This window comes from Caenorhabditis elegans, chromosome IV, assembly GCF_000002985.6.
Source record: "Caenorhabditis elegans chromosome IV".
NCBI classification, from domain to species: domain Eukaryota; kingdom Metazoa; phylum Nematoda; class Chromadorea; order Rhabditida; family Rhabditidae; genus Caenorhabditis; species Caenorhabditis elegans.
In genome coordinates, this window is record NC_003282.8 from 13,714,099 (window position 1) to 13,732,936 (window position 18,838).

Sequence of the window (18,838 nt, forward strand, 5' to 3'; positions counted from 1 at the left end):
TGCTTTTATTCAGGAAATAAAATTATATTCTTGTTTCTTTTAGTTTCAGAATATGTGTTACTTTTTTGTTCTAAACCTATTGCTTTGTTTGCCCAGTGGTTTTCAATTCTCAAGATGTGTCTAATATTTTTCAGAAGTTGTTGTTTCACAGTTTATTTGACTGCAAACTTTTTAGCCCTAGAAGAAACACATAGACATGAAGAGAAACCTGCCAACTATGAAAGTCCAACTCGTATGGTGAAATCGTATCCTGTTTTACAGTGCCGACTAGTACTTGAATACTTCAATCATGGTCATTGCTTCACCAGTCACGAATCTTGGCTCAAGATCTGGTCAGTTTTCAAAATTTGTTCAATATTTTCCAAAAATTACTGTTTCACGTTTAATTTGTAAAAAAATTTGAACAATTTTATCATTACTCTTGCTTTTGCAGATGTTGTTATTTATTATTTCAATCTACAAAAAGGCATATGTATTTCAGATTTGACATTTAAAATTGCCATAAATCCGCATTAAAAACTCGTTATTTCTCAAAAATGTCAGAATTTTTATAGTCGCCACTAAATCTGGAATAATAAATACGGTTTCTCTTATTAAGTGTCATTGTTATCAGACCACGGACCGATCATAAAATGGGCATGTTTGAGAAGTAGGAGGCCATCGATAAGACAAATGGAAAGAAGATGAAAAGAAGATGAAAAAGAAGAATCATATGAATATGTAATTAAGAGTTTTAGTTTATCATCTTAAATGAGATAGAATCAGACGGGGGTAACCGCCGAAAAGACACTGCGCACCTCAATTTCGCGACGGTTTACGACACTTTATAGTACACCGTAAACGCCTGTTTTATTTGGTTTTCCGATTAACTCGGGTATTGGTGGTATCAAAGAGATTGTAGGTGTTAAAGTTGAAGGGACTGGAAATTCGGATAATTCAAAAAATTCTGTTTCAGAAAATTAATATATTTCAGGGCACATAATCTGGCGTTGTTTCTTGCTTCTTGTGCCTACTTTCTGCACCGTGCCGGCCTACTTATTTTTGCCATCTGCAATGTTTCTAACTATCTATTGGCCTCTCTTGTTCCAGGTCCTGCCTTCTGTCTGACTGCATAACTGACAGCTGTCTGACTGTGCCTGCCTACTTTGTAGGCACGTAGGCAGCGGGGCAGGCTTGTATCTACATGGAAATTTGGTATCTACATGGAAATTTTACCTCGCAAGAACAAATTGCAGATTCTCTAATGAAAAATGACTGATAATCTATCGGGGCAGAATTAGATAAAAACGATACAACGTCTTCTTGAAACGGGAAGTTTTTTTCGTATCAACATTTACCTTTTTATTTTTCCTTTCTGTTCGTTTCCAGTCTTTTGGAAAATTATTAATAATTTTCAGATTTTCAGCAAATTATGATAATTTATCCTCTTTTTAAACCATTCTCTTTCAGATAAACAATCCAATACAATAACCAAGTCACTCAAAAGCTGAAGATTTTTGCTGCTACGAATAGCTATTAAGTTTATAAAAGAAATACGGGCAAATTAATGCTGCCTTGAAACACTTGAGAAACATTTTGCTTATTAATCAATTGCTAAACTGAAATTTGTGCTTTCAAAATACATAACTTAGGAATTCAGACAACCCATGCTTTTTACTCGGAGTTGCTATGCTTCGGTTTGTCTGAGAATAGATATTATTTCTTATCCTTCCGATAAACTCTTATGTTGTTGATGAAACAGTGTTTTTGAAGTGTCACCTGCAAATATAAAATCTGATTTTAATTAATTGATTAATGCTACAAACATCTAATCTTCATCGACAAACGAAATAGTTCCCGCGTTTTTCATATATCTCTTATACCTTTTGTACCGACCCGATTGAGCCATTTTTTCTTGTTCCGCAGCGTCTCGCTCGGCTTTCCACGTTGCACAATTTGTTTTCAGCCAGCATTCTCGTTCAAAAAGATCATCAATGTCTTCATCAGTGTACTTCTGATCGAATTCCATTTGTGAAACTCCAATGTACTTTCTAATAAGATAAAGCTTGGCGTCATCATCATATTCCTCCTTTTGAATTGCAAATCTCCAATACCAAAGTGCTGTCCATTTAATGTATCGGAATATCGTTAATGGGAAAATAATTGTGTGCCATGCGAGAGTATCGTAGATGGATTCTCTTTTGTAGCCACCCGTGACATCCAGATTATCAATAATTATTTGCTTGATAACTTCATCATTGTCAACTCCTTTGTTCTTTTTTAATTTTCCATTCCGATCCATTTCCAGCAACTGCAAAAACATTTCAAAACTAATACAGTTAAACTTATGCTTATAATGAAGCAGATTTCATATAAATTCGAAAATGTTGGAGCTTAAAAATTGATGAAAAAAGTTCGATAACCAACTTTTTTTGAAAAGCTGCAAATTTTCTACTGCTACGAATAACTGTTAAGTTTCAGAATAATAAAAAATTAGCTATACTAAACAAATTACTTTAAAAATTTAACCGTTTCACTTGGATCATAAGTTACGATAAAGTTTTCAATTTTTAATAAGTCTTTGATGGTCATTTCTTTTTAAATTTCAAAATTCATCAATGAAAACTGACTGTCTGTAGTTTAAGAACGTTTTAGAAAATCCTTATTTTTGACTGGGAAAACCCCAGAATTAGCTGGTTTATTCAGAAAATTTCATTTTCAAATTGTATTAACTTGTTTTCTGACCATAACAATCTTTCTACCGTTCAGTCCGATTATGAAAAAGTGCCAAAATCTCTGTGTACATTGCACAACTGCCTGACCGATCCATCTAATTTCTCCAAAAACATCAAAAGAACTGACAGGTGACGCAATAAATGAGTGGCGGGTTACTACTACCAGTATGACCTGTAACACATAAATCCTTCAGATTTTTATCAACCTGTCGCTTCCCATTTGTTCTTAGTGTGTATGTATATGTGTGTGTGAACATACACATTACTTAATTGGGACTCAATGAAGGGACAGTAATTATGGAAATGAAATGGAGATATTGAAACTGATTGTGATAAAAATATCAAGTAATGTTAATTAATAATTGCGATGAAATTTTACTGTTCGAATCTTCTCAGCTTTTCAAAAAAAAAACCCAACCGAAACTTTTGATGAAATGGTTTTAAAATTTGTTTGATATTTTAGCTTCAATAATAGCAAGAATTCTGTTCAACCGTCAGACTTCAAAACGAAAAATGTGTCATTTAAAAGTGTTCCATAAGGATATGTCACTGCAAAAGTTTAAGCGGTAAAGCTCTACTCTCAACCCCTAAAACTAGATCTCAATTTTTTTTCATTTTTTCACTACTTTGGTGGACTGTAGAATTAGTCCAAATTATTTTTTTGCTAACTTTCAATGTTTTTCAGAACGTTTAAAAGTAGGTGAACACTCTAGTAGAGTTTTGAAAAGTCTTGCTTTTTGAAAAAAAAGCTGAAAATTTTTGAACCGAATGGAGTGAAGACAATTTCAGATTTTTTCAAAAAAAATCAAACATTTTCCAGGTTTTCACACACAAAAATTTCAAGAGTACTTCAAATATTTTTGTCTATGCAATTTTTTGACTTACATCAAAAATGCTGCAATGTGAAAATGGAAACATTTTTTTCAGCTTTGAGAAAGGACCCAATATTGCTCGGCACAAAGAACTATTTATGATGAAACCGTGAAACAGCGGTTTATATAATGTGAAATTTCTAGCACAAATAGTTATTAATAGATTAGCTTTGATTTTTCAAAGTTATTGACATTGGCTCGATGAAACAGCAAAACAAATTACACAAAAATTTTGCATTTTCATATAGCCGATATATTTTCTCTGAAATTGAACTTTTTGATTTTTTCTATTTCTGTAACAAACCACTCTGCATTTTGCTTATAGTCCCCTCCCAGAGACTGAATATCTTAATGAGATCAATTCTCAATTATGAAATTTCCAATTTGGCCACATCAGCTGGAATACATTTTTCTTCAATTTATAAGATTTAAACTCATATTTTGACAATTTATTTCGCAATAACTTGATAATTTTTGAGTCGATTGGAATCCAAAAAAAAACAAAAATTGGATACATACGGACTTAAATTGTATCTGAATTCACAAATTAACTACCGAAATATAAAATAAAGACTAATAATTAACACATCCATTTTGACGAACTTTTAGATTTAAGCGCATTTCCGCTCTTCATTTTAAAGCTTCTTCCGCCAGTGGGGAATCTTCAAGGGAAGTAATTAAGATAATATTTTTAATGGACGGTTTCCAAAACTGAACTGAACTGAAACTGAACAAAACTGAATTTTTCCCGCCTTTTGACTCGAAATATAAACTTTTCTACAATTTTTGAAAAGTTTTATTCGGACATTTGGTTGTTGTGGTAACATATGGTTTTAACCATTTCCTTACAGACTGTTGGATTAGTTTTCTTATCCAAGAATCGTTTTTTTTTTCAATTAAAATGAAGGACAGAGTTATTGAATCTGTTCCACTAACATCATAAATTGTAAGTTTATTGAAACAGTATGTTATTTGACCTAAAATCATAAATTTTAATTATTTCCTCAATTGGCAAACTGTACATTTAACAAACCAGTATTTGAGATTTGAGAAAATTTCAGCATGTTTTCTCCAGTATTAACAAGTGTCTGAAAAGCTCCAAAGTTTCTTCTAAAAATTGAAAAAAGTCTACTGCTTCACACATTTTGCATAAACCAGCTTCAAATTCCTTAAAAGTTTGAAAACATAGTTTCAGATAACCGTAAAACTCCGACAAAGACTAACAGATAAGCATCGGTGCCCAAAGTATTTATTACCGTCCATAAAAAGTGTCTCATTTTGATAGACATCTGGGCACCTGGCGCGGTAACGTAGGTACCGCAAAAATGCAAAGCCCATCAAAAATGTGTAATCGCTTGTTTTGCATCTCTCTCTCCCATCAAAAACTGTTGACATCTGCCGGACAAAGCGCGGGATATCTTGACACATACATACTCTTAGATCGATCTTTTTTAAGTGACCTACCTGACGTTCTCTGTGACTGGCGGCAAAAGACAAAGAATTCATATGGTGTCAGGGAAGTGTCAACGGTGTGTCAGATGGAGATGGGTTAAGATAGTTAGAGAAGAGGAAGGAGGAAGGTAATAAAACATTTGACGGGTTACAAGATGATATACAACTGGGAAGAGGTAACGTTTTTGGAGAAGAGGGACCAACTGTGGGATTTATGGAAGTTTTTTTGAATTGTTGGGGGTTTGGAGAAATTATTATTTTGACTGTAACACTAAGTTTGCATAATAAATGATATTGAAGTTAAAGTAGTGCGATTGATGACATTGCATGTTTTGAAAAGTTTTTTTTTTTCAATTTGCCCTATCACAAAATACAAGAAAATAGTAGGCTCAAAAGCGCAATTATTACTTTAGTTTGTGACCGTTTTTTCTATTTATTTTTAATTTGAAACATTTATCAGAACCAACCGGAAATTGTTTTGAAGTGTAAACGATACATTTTAGACCGACAAGTAATTCCTAATAATTTTAATTCCTTTTAAAATGTCGAAAAATATATAGCGGTCAGTTAAGCCAACTGAAAAATGGCTCATTTAAAAAGGTTTTCATAAAGCCAGCTGTAACAAATTTAAATTTTTAAGCCAAAATTTGCATTATCTGACTGACTTTCCAGTAAAAACGTTCAATTTTGGAAGTTCCTTAAAAAGTTAATTGTTTTCCGATATTTTTAGCCAATGAATGAACAAGACCCAAAATTATATTAAAATTGAATTTATCTAAAAAAATTTGAAAGATCCAATTCTCATCACATTAGCACTAGTATTAAATCCTATCGTGAAACCGACAAAAATTAAAACTTGAAAATTTTTTTTTAAGAATGACTGAAAAAGAATTGTGATTGAAATAAATTTTATTTTTTATTAATTAAAACCCTTCCAAGTATAAGAACGTATGAAACGTTCTGGAAACATGACAAATTTTACAAATTTTTCTTGCTTCATTTTCACAAGAATAGATTCAAAGAACTTGCAAAAAAGCTTAATACTTGTTTGTTTCTAAACTAAAGTTATAAAATGATACTTCGTAAGTTCTATTTGAAAGAAATTATCAATTATTTTGTTTTTCTTGAACTTTTCAGAAAAAAAAAATTATCGGTTTCATCAAGGTTATATGTTTTACAAATCTGTTTCCCCGGTATTCTGAGAATATTTTTTACATATCACCAGCAGAAATAAAAGTGACGGCCTGGTTTTTTTCCTATTTTCACTGAAAAAAGTTTCAAGCTACAATGAATTTTCAAAATTTTCTTTTTAGACACTTACATTAGTACTAGCTGTAGTAACCGGATGAAATTTAGAAGGAATTTAATTCCTACCGAAAAACCGGCATGTATTAAAACTGGATAGAAACATTTCAAGAAGTGATTATAGTTTTTATTTGAAGAACTCAATGTAATAAAAAGATAGTATTTTCAGCATTATACAACAACAACAAAGTGAATATATTTTTATTGTAAAAATATATATATAACGTTCTAGAAACATGAGTCTTACACATTTATTTTATTCCATTTTCACAAAAATAGTATTTCTATTCGTTGATATTGCAAAAAACTGAAAAAAAATTTAAGATAATAATAATAAAATTGTTTTTTTTTCTTTTAGTTTTCCGACAAAAAAACTCAGTTTCAACGATATCATTTCTAATTGCTTCTCGAAACCATTTTCACTATGTGGGTAAATCCAGCACTTTTCGAAAACAAAATACCTGATTTCTTTTGAATTTTCGAAATTTCAAAAAAAAAATCTAATGTTTCACCAAAAGGTTATATGTATTTGTGTTTCCTGAATCAAACTTTACTTCTTAATTTTTATCCGCAGCATTAATTTTCTCATTTTATTTCACCACTTCCCAAATATTACAAAAAAGTAACACCTTTTCATGAATAAACAAAGAATTTTTCGTTTCGAAAATCTTAAAGATATTAATCTTCTTTTACAATTTCTCTCTATCTTCATATATCTCGTTGTGTCTGAAGAATGTTCTTTCTTTGTAACCCATTAATCATTGTTGAATGATGATTTGGAAATATTGCGCCCCATAAGACTTGCTTATTTCACAAATATTTGAGTAACGGGAATAATATGAATTGGATGAGATTTTTGAATTTTTGAATAAGAAAGTATCACGATTAAACTGAATGCTAAAAAATAAACCAAGTGAAACAGTGATTTTTAGGAAGAAAAAAACTGAAAAAAATATTTTAGTTGGATCACATTTGCTTCAAAAATATTTTTAAAAAAAATATTGGTTTTAAGCTATTCCGCATATATTAAAGGATCAGGATTGATATTGTTATTATTTTACTGACTTTAAGAAATATATAAAACAGTAATTTTTTTGGAAACTTCGATGGATCAAAATGTTTTAACTATTTAAGAATTGGATTCGAAATTTCTATGCACATCGTTTAAAATAATGCTTCCCTGCCTACAAGGCAACTTTTACTTTAATTTTTGAATTTTTTCATTGAACTATTAGGCTTCAAACTGTAAAAACATGATGTGAGCAAACACTAAGCGAAAATGTTGGAAAAAAGTAGGCAGGCGCGTATGCATCCTCGAATTGTTAATTAAGTATCATACAATTTCAGAACTTCCCCAAATTTTGGCTTGATTTACAAATGAACGTTTTAATCATAAGTTTTTAAAATACATTTACAGCATTGGCATATAACGTTTGTGAATAGTAAGTGGTATTTCATAGTGTACAAATATATCTCTTAAGGGAGTATGTATTGTCAGAGAAAATATTCTTTAAATATTTTTATGAATTTTCAAAAAGAAAACCGAATATTTGAAATCATATTTAAAAGTCCTTTATAAATTTTATATTTTTGAAAATTTTCAGTTAAATTTTTGGTAACTTCAAAGTTCACTTTAGCGTTTAAAATTTGATTAGTTATTTTTTCAATTTCAGATAAACTTTTTGTTGTCGACATTGACGTGAATTCGAGTATTCATTAATCAAATTTTTGGCACTTTCATGAGAAAAATTAACTCCGAACAGTTTCGCCGTGGTCATACGAAAGCAAAGATCTGAAGAATTTCAATTTTTCAGATTACACAACAGAGTTTCACAACTCTACAATTTATAAAAAAAACTCTCTGGCTCTCATATAAATCTTCTCCTTCACTCCCAACACATCTTCATTACTCTTCCACTTCACAGTTGGATATTGACGACCGCTGTGAAACATTGCAGATGAAACCGTCTTTTTTTTGTTACTTGGATCACAACACGAGCTTCATTAATCAACATGATGACTGCGGACGGGAAGACCTGGAAAAGTTGGGTAGCAAAGATTTTTTTGATTAAAATATTCTTCTTGAGAATGTAATAGTCATCATGAAATACTTTTCTACAGTTTTAATAAGAACATGTTGAAACATAATTTTTTGTAACAGGAATCTGACGGACAAGATGGAAATTGTATAATAACTAAACATATGTAAAGCCAAGAAGTGATAACTCAGAACAAGCATCGATGGGGATTTTGTGAATATGTTGAAACCGTAAATAATTTAAGGGTAACAGTTTTTGAAGAATTCTGGGATTAGTTCTTCAAAACATGTTACATTTATAGATTAAGGCTCGATGTCTCAAAAATTAATTATTGAAATTTGCAGTTGAACTTTTTATTTTTTAATACTTTAAAATAAAATGAAAGTTGTAGCAGGGCGGAATTGATGCTTAATATTTAAAAGCAATACGAAGCAGACTTTCTTAAAAATTACATTAAAAATATGTTTGGATTCTCCATTAAACATTCATTGGTACTTTAAAAATTTTAATATTAGACTTAAAACACTGGAAATTAAAAATTTTCTGGATTATAAGCCTAAAATGTTCAAAATTAAGGTTTCTGAATGTTTCTTCAAATTGGAAAGAAATTCGGGGTTTAGGAGTTTATTCAGTTACGTAAAGTATTGGAAGCTCTTAAAAATGGAAAATTAAAGAGTAGGTGAAACATGCGACTATTTAATTTTCAGAAAATTATTACATTTGCCTGTTTTTTCTTTAATTACTAAAAAGAATATTGTTAAATTCAGCAGCATACTCAATAAATTTTTTTTTTCACAAAAATACAAATTGTCAGCAGGTTCTTAACCAAAAATTTTCAATTTATTTGTCACTGTTAGCTCATTAAACTACATAGAATAGTATAAGCATCGTTTTTCGATCACCGTAAATTTATCTGAACAACTGAATAACAGAACAATCACGTGAAAGTATGTAATGGGATTTGAAAACTTATTGAAACTGCAAAAAAAGCAATTCTAAATTAACCATTTAAATGTATTTTTTGAAAACGAAGAATTAAACATGTGAATATAACATAATATTTGAAGCCTACTTGAAACAGACGTTTGAAAATAAATTATGAAAGCACCACTAATCTGTCACCAGTATGTTCTTTGGTGAAAAAAATTTATGTTAGAATTTTGTAAATTTCCCATGCTAATGTTTAGTTTGCTGTTCAAGATATATTTGTCACAGTTGTGTACCTTACTAAACTGAACAAATCACGTATTTTAACTAGAAGCTAAATAATTTTCTTGTAATGTCATATCAGATTGCGTAAAATTGTGTGTAGTTGGTTTGAAAAATTATCGGATGTGTAGAAAAATTCATAACCTTATTTATAGACTTCAAAACTATCAAAAAATGTTCCTATTTCAAAATGTTTTCTTAACAAAAAACTTTTTTTTTAAAGTCTAATCAGCGAATTCAGAGAAAAACTATAGAAATTCCAAAAAAAATTACCTGTTTCAATGTGTTTTTTTTTTAAAGTATGAGTGTTATTATGTGATTTACATGTTGAATTGCGGGTTTTTTTGAAAAAAAAAGTTGGAAATTGGAATTTCCCGATTTCAAACATTTTTCTTAATAAACTCCTAATGCTAATGTTTAGTTTGCTGTTCTCGTGTTTCAAACTGTGTTCTTATTAAACAATATGATTTTTGTAGAATTCTTAAAAAAGAATTTCAAGAAATATTTGTCACAGTTGTGTACCTTACTAAACTGAACAAATCACGTATTTTAACTAGAAGCTAAATAATTTTCTTGTAATTTCATTTCAGATTGCGTAAAATTGTGTGTAGTTGGTTTGAAAAATTATCGGAAGTGTAGAAAAATTCATAACCTTATTTATAGACTTCAAAACTATCAAAAAAATGTTCCTATTTCAAAATGTTTACTTAACAAAAAACTTATTTATTTTTTTAAGTCTAATCAGAGAATTCAGAGAAAAACTAAAGAAATTCCAAAAAAAATTCAATGTGTTTTCTTTAAAAAGTATGAGTGTTATTATGTGATGGATATGTGATTTACTTGTTCGGTTTTTTTGAAAAAAAGTTGGAAATTGGAATTTCCCGGTTTCAAACATTTTTCTTAATAAGCTCCTCATGTGTAAATGTTCAATTTGCGGTTATCGGTTTCAAATTGTGTTTTAATTAAACAATGTGATTTTTGTAGAATTCGTAAAAAAGAATTTCAAGAAATATTTGTAACTGTTGTGCACCTCACTAAACTGAACAAATCACATATTTTAACTAGAGGCTAAATTATTTTATTGTAATGTCATATCAGATTGCGTAAAATTGTGTGTAGTTGGTTTGAAAAATTATCGGAAATGTAGAAAAAAATTAAGAACAAAACTTTCACAAAAAAAATTTTCTTTAAAAATGTTTCTTTAAAATTTTCCTATTTCAAATTTTAACAAAAAAACGTTTTTATTTTTTAGTTTAATAGAGATTTAAAAAAATTAGAGTAACTTTAAAAAATTTCCTGTTTCAAACTTTTTTCTTTAAAAAGTATGTGTGATGTTGTGCGATATGTCACCTGTATAGCTACCTTATTTGCAAACAAAAACTCAAAATTTATCATCCTATACTTAATCAAAAATTCCAAAACCTATTTGTCACTGTTACCCTACTAAACTACACAAAGCACGCATAAACGTCGGTTGTTTGAAACGCGTAAAGTCATCTGAAATAGGTACGTATTTCAAGTTGATCTCCAGTGCAAATACTGATAAAACTTCAATGAATCGGCAGCCACCAACACCCGTCAAAAATGCCATTTGATGACAATCTGTGTAGATGATATTCCACTCCACGAAAAGTCACGTGGAGAGAAAAAGAGAGCCGTGAAAAGTACTTAGACAAACGGAGAGCAAATGGTTATTAAAACCATACACATTGAAAAGAGAGCATATTGGTACACTCGGAATTTTTTTTCCATTGGTGCTGATAACGGGTGATGATCTATCATTAAAATGATAAGTGAGTGCCAAAGTGCTTCTCCAGCGAGATAGAAGTTTTCCACCTTTTTTTATTCGCTTTTTATCTCATTTCCTTCTTTTACTTGTCAGGTTTACAACCACTGCTTTAGACACTTTGCAACAATTATTTTATTTTGAAAAATTGTTATGATAACCTTTTTTAGTTTATGATAAATTTTAGGTTAAGGATTCTGATATAAAGTACTTAAACTAATTTAAAAAAAAAACATAAATAGAAACATTTTTAACTTTTCACTTTTTAAAGCAAAATTTTTAATTTTGCGATTTACTTATTTTTGAAATGTGTATGTACTAATTTTAACTATGGGAGTGTTATAATGTTTTATTTTTCTGAAAACTTTTTAAATGCAATACGTGAAACAGTATCTTTTTTATTGAGCTTTTTTGCAATACACATGGATACGCATAATGTTCCATTTTTTTCTTGACAACTTTTTAAATGCAGAATCTAAAACAGTATGTTTTATTGAACGATTTAGTTTTCTTTCCCACATTTGATATAATTATGGTTAAAGTTATTCAAACTATGCTAACTTTTTTTAAATTGAAAAATAGAAAAAAATCGCAAAAAATACAACAAACGCGATATGAAATTTATTAAAACCAGCGCAGGCAATTTTTTTTCAACTACTTAAATTTTCTTTTATTTTTCTATCTATAAATTAAATTAAAGCAAATATTTCAATCTACATGAATCCGGTATTTAATTAAGTGAGAACGAATATTGAAGTCCAAGCATATTGTTTCAATAAATTGTCAATTTATGGTTTTAGTGAAACCGATTCAATTTTTTTTTTTAATTGAAAAGTTATATTTCAAAAGGAAACTATGTAGTCCAAATACTCAGAATCTTATAACAAATTTGGTTTTCTGCTAAAACTTATTTTAATTTCTAATAATTGAAATACGGAAATAAATTATCAAACAATGAAAGTTGCACGAAATTTCTATTTCTACACTAATGAACTTCTAATGTATTAGCTCAAATTTTTTTATTTAATTTCCAGCAATTACAACTCGGAATCACAAAGATTGTGAAAGGTTCATTTTTAAATTTAAAAAAAGTTAGTAAACAAAATATTATTTCGGTTTCAGTATGTTGTGATTACATCTACATTATGCAACACTTCTAATGAATTATTGATTTGGTGATCAGTCAGTATATTATAATTTCAAAAATTTCAATGCTCTAAAAAAATATATATCTAAAATATTCTGCAAACATGCCAAAAATTATGATGCATTTTGAATTGCATAATATTTTACAAACTGCGCATTAACCAGAAATAGACTATCTCATCAATCAATTCAACATTTTAAATCAAAAATATGAAACAGTATTGTGTTTCATTGAACTTCTTACACTCCTCTTTCATATTTGATATCATTTTGTGCCTTCTTAAAAATTGTAGATTTTCGATTTACAGGGAGTGGTTGCGGGAAGAGGACACTAAAATATTTCAGAAATGGAAAAGGAATTTGTGAGTTTTTATTCTTAAAGTCAGATGTTGCAAAGAATAATTTATTTTCCTGGTAACTGGCAAAATATCAATATTTCTGTCCTACGATTGTACAAACAATTCAATAAACTACAAAGTGGAGTCTGTAAAAATCAGCATACCGAAACAGGATGTTTTAAAACTTTCTATTTTGAAAATTAACTATTAGATAAAAGATCCAAACTGCGAACAGAATAGCAACTTTAATTTGATTAAACACAAATTTTGAAACAGTTGATTTTTTTTTCCTGTTTAACGTATACTAGTTTTCGTATTTCAGATCACATAGTTTAAGCGTGCTTAATAATTTTTCATATGATTTGTGCGATTGCAAACTTGTATAAAAAAGCACAAAAAGCAATCACGTTTCAGCATATTTTTTTATCGCAAAAATTTAACCCGATTAATTTTTCTCAATCGTCAGTATTTTTTGAAATATGAGAAACGGTCAAAACCCAGAAAAATTTAAGGTTTTATGTTAACATTCGCTAAAAAATTGATTTTTTTTGCAAACATTTTTTATTTACAGTTTCAAGAATGATACAAATATTAGGCTTGCATATCTAATTTGATGTAAATCGAACAAAGCCTAATAAAACAAAATTGTATTTTCAAATGCATTTTCATCAAGAATTCACCGATTTTGGGATTTCAGAAATGAAAATCGATTGTTAAATTTTTCTTGGAAATTAATTGTATAGGTTGTTTTTTAACTTTTCAAAAATTTCCTGTTTCTAACTGTTCATATTTTAGGTTTTCATTTAGATACTCATTCCATGGTTAATAACGCAAATAACTATTTGGGCAGAAATTGAGTGCTGAGCGCGCCTTCAAATCTTTCAAACTTAATAATTACTTTATCTTAAGCCAATGACTTATTGATAAGTTGAAAAAGTCAAAAGTTTCAATCACAATAATATTTCGAAACAATTTTGCAGGAAACTTAATCTTTTGGATCAATGACAGGTTTAGATAAAAAGTTTAATTTTTTTCCAACAAAGCAGATTAATATACATTTGTACTTGTCTCTTTTGAATTTTATCGCTTTGGACTTTATGCTGATAAGAGGAAAAAGTCTCTTATCAGTTGTGGCATATTCAATTATTTTACAAACTTTAGTAGTTTTGTGCTTATTCTAGAGACTTTAACTATGGTAATAAGAGATTATGAATCAATTTCGCCGGTAATTTTTAAAAAATATAAATCCACAGTTTCAACAAGTTATTATAATAAGACTCATCACTTCTAAAACAGTTCATCTCTGGGCCAAACTTTCAACAAAAATCTGAAATTTCAGGTTGACCCCCCTCCACTATACACTCAAGATCAGAACACGGAAGATCTAGCGAGTATAGTTGACGGTGCGGATAGCTCCGATGAGCACAATGAGCTGATTCCAGAAGATAAGGGACGTATTGTTTTTTGGATTATTTTGCTCAATGGAATTGGAGTTCTTTTGCCATGGAATATGTTTATCACTATCGCGCCACAGGTTGGTTTTTTTGTTGAAAAAAAAGAGTTTCACTCTCAAATTAAAAAGGAACGTACAGAGCCAATATGTATGTTTTTGGTGAAACAGAAAATTAAAAAAAAAAAGTTTAATTTGAATTGTAATTTAAAATGTTATATTACCTGTTTCAAAAACGTAATTTGTTTTCGGATGATAAATTTTTACTGGTAATTGAATTAAAAACACAGTTGCATTTTTGTTGGAATCAGAAAAATGATTGAATTCCAAAACAATAATGAGTATTTTGGTTAAAGTTTGATATGAAATTCAAATTTTTATATTGTATGTTTCAACAAAGTGATTAGTTTCTTAATATATTCATATTTTTTAATAATAAGCAAACCCAATATTAAAAAAATTCAAATTATGGGGTTCCACCAAAAAGAATCAGTTTTGAATTTCGAATGAATAATGTTTCAACGGGTTTTTTTAAAACGTCTAATTAATATTTTATCATTAATTCAAATTCATATCGAAATTCAGTACTACGTGGATTACTGGTTCACAGTAAATGGAACAGCAACTCATTACGCCGACAGTTTTCAATCAGCAATGGGAGTTGTCGCTCAAGTTCCAAATTTGATTGTCGCAATTATTAATGTATTGAATCTGATCCGTGGACCACTTTTATATCGAGTACTTGCTCCATTGGCATTCAATAGTTTGCTCATTGTGATTATACTTGCTTTGGTCATTTTTCAACAACCCAGTGATCAGGGTAAGTATTATTTTGGTTTAAGATTCTTACTTAATTGACTTAATTACTGTGAATACCACACATTTTGAAGAAATCGTAGTGAGTTTTAATATTCAATTAAATATTGTTCGGCACGCGATTTTAATTAATTTAAATTTTGGCAGATCTGCCAGAAAAATCACAGAAAACTGATATTTAGAAATTATACAACTTTATAAACAAATGCTATTATTTTGACATAAATGGAAACTTTCCCGATTACTTCAAAAAATTTGAATGTAAACTTATACAACTAGTGAAACTGTGGAATTTTTTCCCCTAAAATCTAACATATTTAATAGTTTCCAAGTATGGCCTATATTCAAACGAAGATTGTTTCTGAGGAGCATAAAGACGGTTTTCTTTTGAAACTTAGTATTTGTAGAAGTCCTGTAAATTACATTTTTGAGGAATTAATGAAGTTTTTAGTTATTAAAATTTTAAAAATCCACTGTTTCAAACAATGCTCTAAAGCATTAGCAGTTTTGTTGTTTCGGTGAGAACTATTTTTCCGTTCCGAACAAAATATTACTAGGAAGCAAAATCAGGGTGCGGTAACCAACTTTAATTAGTATTTGAAATTGTATAAACACGAAATTAAATTATAAATTTTCGAAGAAGCATTCGTAATTATAGTTATAACTGTAGTTAAATTATAAAATAGAACATACCTTTTGAGTATCCGAGAAATTCATGAGTAAACACCTACAGGCCCACCGGAAGCCTGACGCCTAACCGATCCTTTCCCTACGTATAGCCTAGGTAGTTTTAAAAGCTAATGAAAATTTTGTGCCCACACTTGATTTTTTTAAAAATATTTTCACTGTTTCAAAGACCCTATTTTATGAAAATTTTAAAATTCAACATTAATCGATATAACTGAACTTCAAAATGATCAATAAATAAACTAAATTTCAGCGCGTAACTGGTTCTACATTGTCTCATTAATCATAGTAATGGCAATGAATGCATCCAACGGTCTCTACCAAAACTCATTTTTCGGAATGGCTGCAGATTTTCCCGCAAAATACTCGAACGCTGTGGTTATTGGAACAAATATTTGTGGAACATTCACTAGTGTCTTGGCAATTGTCGCAACTTTGGCATTCTCAACACAAGCTGAAACTGTTGCACTTATTTATTTTGGAATATCACTTCTTATTCTGTTTGTTTGTCTTGTGTCATGGTGGTTCTGCAAGAAAATGGTAGGTTTTTAAGAAAATGTTTGTCATATAGCATTCAGTAAAGTTTACTGATTTATTTTAAGCTTATAAGATTTGAATATGAATTATTATCCAAAAAAACATTTTAATTGTGAAAAATATACAGTTTCACAACATTGTTATAATTAGACAGCTGATGTAAATTCTGATCACGTTGAAACTAAAATGTCTGCTGATTTAAATACTGACTTATCGCTTTGTTACATCTATTCAATCTTATTGAGAATTTTCTTTTGTTTAAACCCAAAAAAAGCTTCTAACCGAAACAGCACAAATGCTTACGTTTTAGAGAATTGTTTGAAATAGTGGAATTTAAAAAAATGTATCACTTTATCACTTCAGTAATCCCTCAAAAATGTAATTTACAGGACTTCTACAAATATTACGTTTCAAAAGGAAACCGTCTTCGTGCTGCTCAGGAACAATCTTCGTTTGATTATAGGCCATACTTGGAAACTATTAAATATGTAAGATTTTAGGGGAAAAAATTCCACAGTTTCACTAGTTGTATAAGTTTACATTCAAATTTTTGAATTAGTTTTGAAGTTCCTTATGTATCATAATAATAGCATTTTTTTTATAAAGTTGTATAAAATTTTTTCAACTATTAAATATGTAAGATTTAACGTATTGAAAAAAATTTTTACAGTTTCACTAGTCTTGTAAGTTTACATTTAAATTTTGGAATTTGTTTGATCAGAGTATGAATATTTTTGCATCATAGTATTTGTTTTTCTGACTGAAATTTGAAACAAAATCTTTCAGTGCTGGCTTCAATGTATTTGTGTATTTCTTGTATATTTTGTGAGTCTCTCCGTATTCCCAACAGTTCTTGCCGGATTTCAACCAGGTTACACCGTTTTTCCTAGTAAGTTTTTAATCTGAAATTTGTGGAAAAATGCCAATTTTTCCAGACGATGTGTACGCTGGAATCGCAGTGTTTTTAAATTTTAATTTCTTCGCCGCTGTCGGAAATGTTGCCGCTACTTTTGTTACTTTCGTGAGTTGATATGAAATCTTTTGTATCCATAAATTTTTCTCTGTGCACAAATTTGTTTTAAGTTCTAAAAATATATTTGAAAAAACCAGAAAGCCGATTCTGATACAATTCTGAAAACTAAATTTTCAAAAAAAAAATTAAAAATTTACTGTTTCAAATATTTTACAAAAACTTACCAATTAAAATGGAAACAATTTTATTTTAAAACAATTTTTAAAAAAATAACTCCATTTCAATTTTATTTTTGCAGCCTGGTCCACGTCTATTGATTGTTCCCTGCGTAATTCGTCTATTATTCATTCCATTCTTCATGTTCAGCAACTATTTACCACATTCTCGTACTATGGGAGTATTATTCACCAACGAATGGATCTTCTTTTTTGGTAACACATTATTGGCATTCACAAGTGGATATTTCTCATCTTTGGGAATGATGTATACACCACGGTAAGACACTTTTTGTGGGATTTTTACTTCGAAACTTTATTATTTTGACTGGAAATTATATAGCAATTGGAATGTCAATGATTAGAATACAAACTATTTGAAAACTTGTTGGAACAGTTGTGTATTTAATTTTCTAAATAGTGTTATGAAGCTGAATTTTAGGTATTAAAACATAACTTTTGGAGTCCAAAATAATCCGATTTCTGACTTTTGAATTAACAGTTCAAAAGCAAAAAGTTAAAATTTTTACCGTTTCAACGATAAGTTATTATGTGTGCAGAAATTCAAAATCAGTTCAGCGTTAACATGCCAAATTGAATAAAATCTAGGAATATTTCATTACGGTCTTTAGTTTGAAGCAATTTTTTTGCTGAGAATGAAAATAGAGAATTAAAATATGGCATAATTTCGCATCTGTCCTCAAAATAATAAGTATGACGGCTCAAAAACTCAGCATTTCCAAATTTTACCGTTTCATAGGTAACATTTAATTCTTGAAAATAATTTATTTTCAATCAACGGATCAATTTAGTTAATTCTCCTAATATTGCAGTGTCTGCCCACCGGAATACTCAAAATTAGCTGGTCAAGTGTCTGCATTGTCTCTGGTTCTTGGTATTACTGCTGGTGTCAGCTTTACATATGCAATCACTGCAATGGTTAATAACTTTTAATTGAAACATATTTCTGTATTTTTTGAAGAAACATTTATATAATTGACAAATTGTTAACTGCTTAGCGGGTGTATGAATATGATTCTTTGTTATAATTTTTATGGAATCATTCAATGAAATAATGAATTTCAATTTTGTAACACACTGTACTGAATAAGGTTGATCCATTTTTTTGATGTTCCATTATATCCTAATAATGGATATATATACGATATATAATGGTATTGAAACAGTTTTTGTCATTTATGAAATTTTCGGTTAACAAAAGATTTTTCGATTTTTTTCTGTGAAAATTGAACATAATGTTTAATTTTTGATTATTATAAAACTTATTTGATTTTTTTA

General features: G+C 29.3%; 2 protein-coding genes and 85 non-coding genes across 89 annotated transcripts; 49 read left to right on the forward strand and 38 right to left on the reverse strand.

Annotated features, from left to right (window-relative positions):
* Nucleotides 1-9: 9 nt before the first annotated feature.
* 21ur-1785 lies at nucleotides 10-30 on the forward strand. The gene has a single exon (NR_057218.1).
* Nucleotides 31-297: 267 nt separating this feature from the next.
* On the forward strand, nucleotides 298-318 carry 21ur-3752. Its single transcript, NR_057219.1, has one exon.
* Nucleotides 319-416: 98 nt separating this feature from the next.
* On the forward strand, nucleotides 417-437 carry 21ur-4944. The gene has a single exon (NR_057220.1).
* 21ur-4704 lies at nucleotides 420-440 on the forward strand. Its single transcript, NR_057221.1, has one exon.
* A 550-nt stretch (nucleotides 441-990) lies between these two features.
* On the forward strand, nucleotides 991-1,011 carry 21ur-14657. The gene has a single exon (NR_057222.1).
* On the forward strand, nucleotides 994-1,014 carry 21ur-11423. The gene has a single exon (NR_057223.1).
* Nucleotides 1,015-1,244: 230 nt separating this feature from the next.
* On the reverse strand, nucleotides 1,245-1,265 carry 21ur-12463. The gene has a single exon (NR_057224.1).
* A 229-nt stretch (nucleotides 1,266-1,494) lies between these two features.
* 21ur-4142 lies at nucleotides 1,495-1,515 on the reverse strand. Its single transcript, NR_057225.1, has one exon.
* A 29-nt stretch (nucleotides 1,516-1,544) lies between these two features.
* Nucleotides 1,545-1,565, forward strand: 21ur-13610. Its single transcript, NR_057226.1, has one exon.
* 21ur-242 lies at nucleotides 1,548-1,568 on the forward strand. The gene has a single exon (NR_057227.1).
* Nucleotides 1,569-1,674: 106 nt separating this feature from the next.
* On the reverse strand, nucleotides 1,675-1,695 carry 21ur-7667. The gene has a single exon (NR_057228.1).
* A 112-nt stretch (nucleotides 1,696-1,807) lies between these two features.
* C47A4.1 (Mariner Mos1 transposase) lies at nucleotides 1,808-2,281 on the reverse strand (the record flags this gene model as incomplete). The annotated part of the gene is made up of 1 exon (NM_070247.2): nucleotides 1,808-2,281. The coding sequence occupies one exon, from the start codon at nucleotides 2,279-2,281 to the stop codon at nucleotides 1,808-1,810; it is 474 nt and encodes a 157-aa protein (NP_502648.2).
* On the reverse strand, nucleotides 2,278-2,298 carry 21ur-1800. Its single transcript, NR_057229.1, has one exon.
* A 252-nt stretch (nucleotides 2,299-2,550) lies between these two features.
* 21ur-15469 lies at nucleotides 2,551-2,571 on the forward strand. The gene has a single exon (NR_057230.1).
* 21ur-2422 lies at nucleotides 2,554-2,574 on the forward strand. The gene has a single exon (NR_057231.1).
* A 399-nt stretch (nucleotides 2,575-2,973) lies between these two features.
* Nucleotides 2,974-2,994, reverse strand: 21ur-7020. Its single transcript, NR_057232.1, has one exon.
* A 643-nt stretch (nucleotides 2,995-3,637) lies between these two features.
* 21ur-3273 lies at nucleotides 3,638-3,658 on the reverse strand. The gene has a single exon (NR_057233.1).
* A 71-nt stretch (nucleotides 3,659-3,729) lies between these two features.
* 21ur-5418 lies at nucleotides 3,730-3,750 on the reverse strand. The gene has a single exon (NR_057234.1).
* Nucleotides 3,751-3,867: 117 nt separating this feature from the next.
* Nucleotides 3,868-3,888, forward strand: 21ur-7732. The gene has a single exon (NR_057235.1).
* A 594-nt stretch (nucleotides 3,889-4,482) lies between these two features.
* On the reverse strand, nucleotides 4,483-4,503 carry 21ur-1580. The gene has a single exon (NR_057236.1).
* Nucleotides 4,504-4,555: 52 nt separating this feature from the next.
* Nucleotides 4,556-4,576, forward strand: 21ur-8030. The gene has a single exon (NR_057237.1).
* A 187-nt stretch (nucleotides 4,577-4,763) lies between these two features.
* On the forward strand, nucleotides 4,764-4,784 carry 21ur-6526. Its single transcript, NR_057238.1, has one exon.
* Nucleotides 4,785-5,344: 560 nt separating this feature from the next.
* Nucleotides 5,345-5,365, forward strand: 21ur-13533. Its single transcript, NR_057239.1, has one exon.
* On the forward strand, nucleotides 5,348-5,368 carry 21ur-1591. Its single transcript, NR_057240.1, has one exon.
* A 447-nt stretch (nucleotides 5,369-5,815) lies between these two features.
* Nucleotides 5,816-5,836, reverse strand: 21ur-11397. The gene has a single exon (NR_057241.1).
* A 104-nt stretch (nucleotides 5,837-5,940) lies between these two features.
* 21ur-9130 lies at nucleotides 5,941-5,961 on the reverse strand. The gene has a single exon (NR_057242.1).
* A 554-nt stretch (nucleotides 5,962-6,515) lies between these two features.
* On the reverse strand, nucleotides 6,516-6,536 carry 21ur-3655. Its single transcript, NR_057243.1, has one exon.
* A 230-nt stretch (nucleotides 6,537-6,766) lies between these two features.
* Nucleotides 6,767-6,787, forward strand: 21ur-10150. Its single transcript, NR_057244.1, has one exon.
* Nucleotides 6,788-6,897: 110 nt separating this feature from the next.
* 21ur-12934 lies at nucleotides 6,898-6,918 on the forward strand. The gene has a single exon (NR_057245.1).
* Nucleotides 6,919-7,080: 162 nt separating this feature from the next.
* 21ur-8457 lies at nucleotides 7,081-7,101 on the forward strand. The gene has a single exon (NR_057246.1).
* Nucleotides 7,102-7,198: 97 nt separating this feature from the next.
* On the reverse strand, nucleotides 7,199-7,219 carry 21ur-9560. The gene has a single exon (NR_057247.1).
* A 143-nt stretch (nucleotides 7,220-7,362) lies between these two features.
* On the reverse strand, nucleotides 7,363-7,383 carry 21ur-1564. The gene has a single exon (NR_057248.1).
* Nucleotides 7,384-7,796: 413 nt separating this feature from the next.
* Nucleotides 7,797-7,817, forward strand: 21ur-568. The gene has a single exon (NR_057249.1).
* A 411-nt stretch (nucleotides 7,818-8,228) lies between these two features.
* 21ur-13281 lies at nucleotides 8,229-8,249 on the reverse strand. Its single transcript, NR_057250.1, has one exon.
* 21ur-10827 lies at nucleotides 8,244-8,264 on the reverse strand. The gene has a single exon (NR_057251.1).
* A 158-nt stretch (nucleotides 8,265-8,422) lies between these two features.
* Nucleotides 8,423-8,443, reverse strand: 21ur-3637. Its single transcript, NR_057252.1, has one exon.
* Nucleotides 8,444-8,507: 64 nt separating this feature from the next.
* 21ur-9647 lies at nucleotides 8,508-8,528 on the forward strand. Its single transcript, NR_057253.1, has one exon.
* Nucleotides 8,529-8,546: 18 nt separating this feature from the next.
* Nucleotides 8,547-8,567, reverse strand: 21ur-7719. The gene has a single exon (NR_057254.1).
* Nucleotides 8,568-8,751: 184 nt separating this feature from the next.
* 21ur-869 lies at nucleotides 8,752-8,772 on the reverse strand. Its single transcript, NR_057255.1, has one exon.
* Nucleotides 8,773-9,002: 230 nt separating this feature from the next.
* Nucleotides 9,003-9,023, reverse strand: 21ur-3801. The gene has a single exon (NR_057256.1).
* Nucleotides 9,024-9,297: 274 nt separating this feature from the next.
* On the reverse strand, nucleotides 9,298-9,318 carry 21ur-4412. The gene has a single exon (NR_057257.1).
* Nucleotides 9,319-9,396: 78 nt separating this feature from the next.
* 21ur-7631 lies at nucleotides 9,397-9,417 on the reverse strand. The gene has a single exon (NR_057258.1).
* Nucleotides 9,418-9,819: 402 nt separating this feature from the next.
* On the forward strand, nucleotides 9,820-9,840 carry 21ur-7812. Its single transcript, NR_057259.1, has one exon.
* A 70-nt stretch (nucleotides 9,841-9,910) lies between these two features.
* 21ur-5739 lies at nucleotides 9,911-9,931 on the forward strand. Its single transcript, NR_057260.1, has one exon.
* Nucleotides 9,932-10,069: 138 nt separating this feature from the next.
* Nucleotides 10,070-10,090, forward strand: 21ur-7792. The gene has a single exon (NR_057261.1).
* 21ur-6110 lies at nucleotides 10,071-10,091 on the forward strand. Its single transcript, NR_057262.1, has one exon.
* A 430-nt stretch (nucleotides 10,092-10,521) lies between these two features.
* On the forward strand, nucleotides 10,522-10,542 carry 21ur-8505. Its single transcript, NR_057263.1, has one exon.
* Nucleotides 10,543-10,578: 36 nt separating this feature from the next.
* On the forward strand, nucleotides 10,579-10,599 carry 21ur-10376. The gene has a single exon (NR_057264.1).
* A 334-nt stretch (nucleotides 10,600-10,933) lies between these two features.
* 21ur-3629 lies at nucleotides 10,934-10,954 on the forward strand. The gene has a single exon (NR_057265.1).
* A 746-nt stretch (nucleotides 10,955-11,700) lies between these two features.
* 21ur-1379 lies at nucleotides 11,701-11,721 on the reverse strand. The gene has a single exon (NR_057266.1).
* A 70-nt stretch (nucleotides 11,722-11,791) lies between these two features.
* 21ur-1266 lies at nucleotides 11,792-11,812 on the reverse strand. Its single transcript, NR_057267.1, has one exon.
* A 306-nt stretch (nucleotides 11,813-12,118) lies between these two features.
* On the reverse strand, nucleotides 12,119-12,139 carry 21ur-631. The gene has a single exon (NR_057268.1).
* Nucleotides 12,140-12,537: 398 nt separating this feature from the next.
* On the forward strand, nucleotides 12,538-12,558 carry 21ur-2117. Its single transcript, NR_057269.1, has one exon.
* A 116-nt stretch (nucleotides 12,559-12,674) lies between these two features.
* Nucleotides 12,675-12,695, reverse strand: 21ur-4358. Its single transcript, NR_057270.1, has one exon.
* 21ur-790 lies at nucleotides 12,678-12,698 on the reverse strand. The gene has a single exon (NR_057271.1).
* A 133-nt stretch (nucleotides 12,699-12,831) lies between these two features.
* ent-4 (Equilibrative nucleoside transporter 1) lies at nucleotides 12,832-18,731 on the forward strand (the record flags this gene model as incomplete). 3 transcript variants are annotated; one of them, NM_001027897.5, is made up of 9 exons in its annotated part: nucleotides 12,832-12,885; nucleotides 14,201-14,395; nucleotides 14,897-15,131; nucleotides 16,068-16,354; nucleotides 16,741-16,839; nucleotides 17,138-17,240; nucleotides 17,287-17,372; nucleotides 17,623-17,819; nucleotides 18,373-18,625. In NM_001027897.5, 9 exons carry the CDS (start codon nucleotides 12,871-12,873, stop codon nucleotides 18,491-18,493), a joined length of 1,338 nt encoding a protein of 445 aa, NP_001023068.1. The 3 variants fall into 3 exon arrangements, with proteins under 3 accessions (NP_001023068.1, NP_001023069.1, NP_001040927.1); NM_001027898.3 differs by lacking the exon at nucleotides 12,832-12,885 and adding an exon at nucleotides 13,985-14,086 and having other exon boundaries at nucleotides 18,373-18,731; NM_001047462.4 differs by lacking the exon at nucleotides 12,832-12,885 and having other exon boundaries at nucleotides 14,372-14,395; nucleotides 18,373-18,493.
* On the reverse strand, nucleotides 12,968-12,988 carry 21ur-4681. The gene has a single exon (NR_057272.1).
* Nucleotides 13,072-13,092, reverse strand: 21ur-2749. Its single transcript, NR_057273.1, has one exon.
* On the reverse strand, nucleotides 13,286-13,306 carry 21ur-4757. The gene has a single exon (NR_057274.1).
* Nucleotides 13,311-13,331, forward strand: 21ur-9073. The gene has a single exon (NR_057275.1).
* 21ur-10856 lies at nucleotides 13,312-13,332 on the forward strand. Its single transcript, NR_057276.1, has one exon.
* 21ur-4072 lies at nucleotides 13,476-13,496 on the forward strand. Its single transcript, NR_057277.1, has one exon.
* Nucleotides 13,676-13,696, forward strand: 21ur-10283. The gene has a single exon (NR_057278.1).
* 21ur-1610 lies at nucleotides 13,677-13,697 on the forward strand. Its single transcript, NR_057279.1, has one exon.
* On the reverse strand, nucleotides 13,731-13,751 carry 21ur-3242. The gene has a single exon (NR_057280.1).
* Nucleotides 13,734-13,754, reverse strand: 21ur-10431. The gene has a single exon (NR_057281.1).
* On the forward strand, nucleotides 14,158-14,178 carry 21ur-5733. The gene has a single exon (NR_057282.1).
* On the forward strand, nucleotides 14,159-14,179 carry 21ur-15083. The gene has a single exon (NR_057283.1).
* On the reverse strand, nucleotides 14,415-14,435 carry 21ur-10007. The gene has a single exon (NR_057284.1).
* 21ur-8325 lies at nucleotides 14,582-14,602 on the forward strand. Its single transcript, NR_057285.1, has one exon.
* 21ur-9413 lies at nucleotides 14,585-14,605 on the forward strand. The gene has a single exon (NR_057286.1).
* Nucleotides 14,745-14,765, forward strand: 21ur-4917. Its single transcript, NR_057287.1, has one exon.
* Nucleotides 14,871-14,891, forward strand: 21ur-1067. Its single transcript, NR_057288.1, has one exon.
* On the reverse strand, nucleotides 15,348-15,368 carry 21ur-949. The gene has a single exon (NR_057289.1).
* Nucleotides 15,647-15,667, forward strand: 21ur-1548. The gene has a single exon (NR_057290.1).
* 21ur-6919 lies at nucleotides 15,667-15,687 on the reverse strand. Its single transcript, NR_057291.1, has one exon.
* On the forward strand, nucleotides 16,020-16,040 carry 21ur-5092. The gene has a single exon (NR_057292.1).
* Nucleotides 16,522-16,542, forward strand: 21ur-2894. The gene has a single exon (NR_057293.1).
* On the reverse strand, nucleotides 16,611-16,631 carry 21ur-4. Its single transcript, NR_057294.1, has one exon.
* On the reverse strand, nucleotides 16,612-16,632 carry 21ur-8211. The gene has a single exon (NR_057295.1).
* 21ur-8049 lies at nucleotides 16,911-16,931 on the forward strand. The gene has a single exon (NR_057296.1).
* 21ur-13964 lies at nucleotides 17,064-17,084 on the forward strand. The gene has a single exon (NR_057297.1).
* Nucleotides 17,065-17,085, forward strand: 21ur-9104. Its single transcript, NR_057298.1, has one exon.
* Nucleotides 17,870-17,890, reverse strand: 21ur-5259. The gene has a single exon (NR_057299.1).
* 21ur-6746 lies at nucleotides 18,114-18,134 on the forward strand. Its single transcript, NR_057300.1, has one exon.
* Nucleotides 18,335-18,355, forward strand: 21ur-429. Its single transcript, NR_057301.1, has one exon.
* Nucleotides 18,716-18,736, forward strand: 21ur-10420. Its single transcript, NR_057302.1, has one exon.
* Nucleotides 18,737-18,838: the final 102 nt, after the last annotated feature.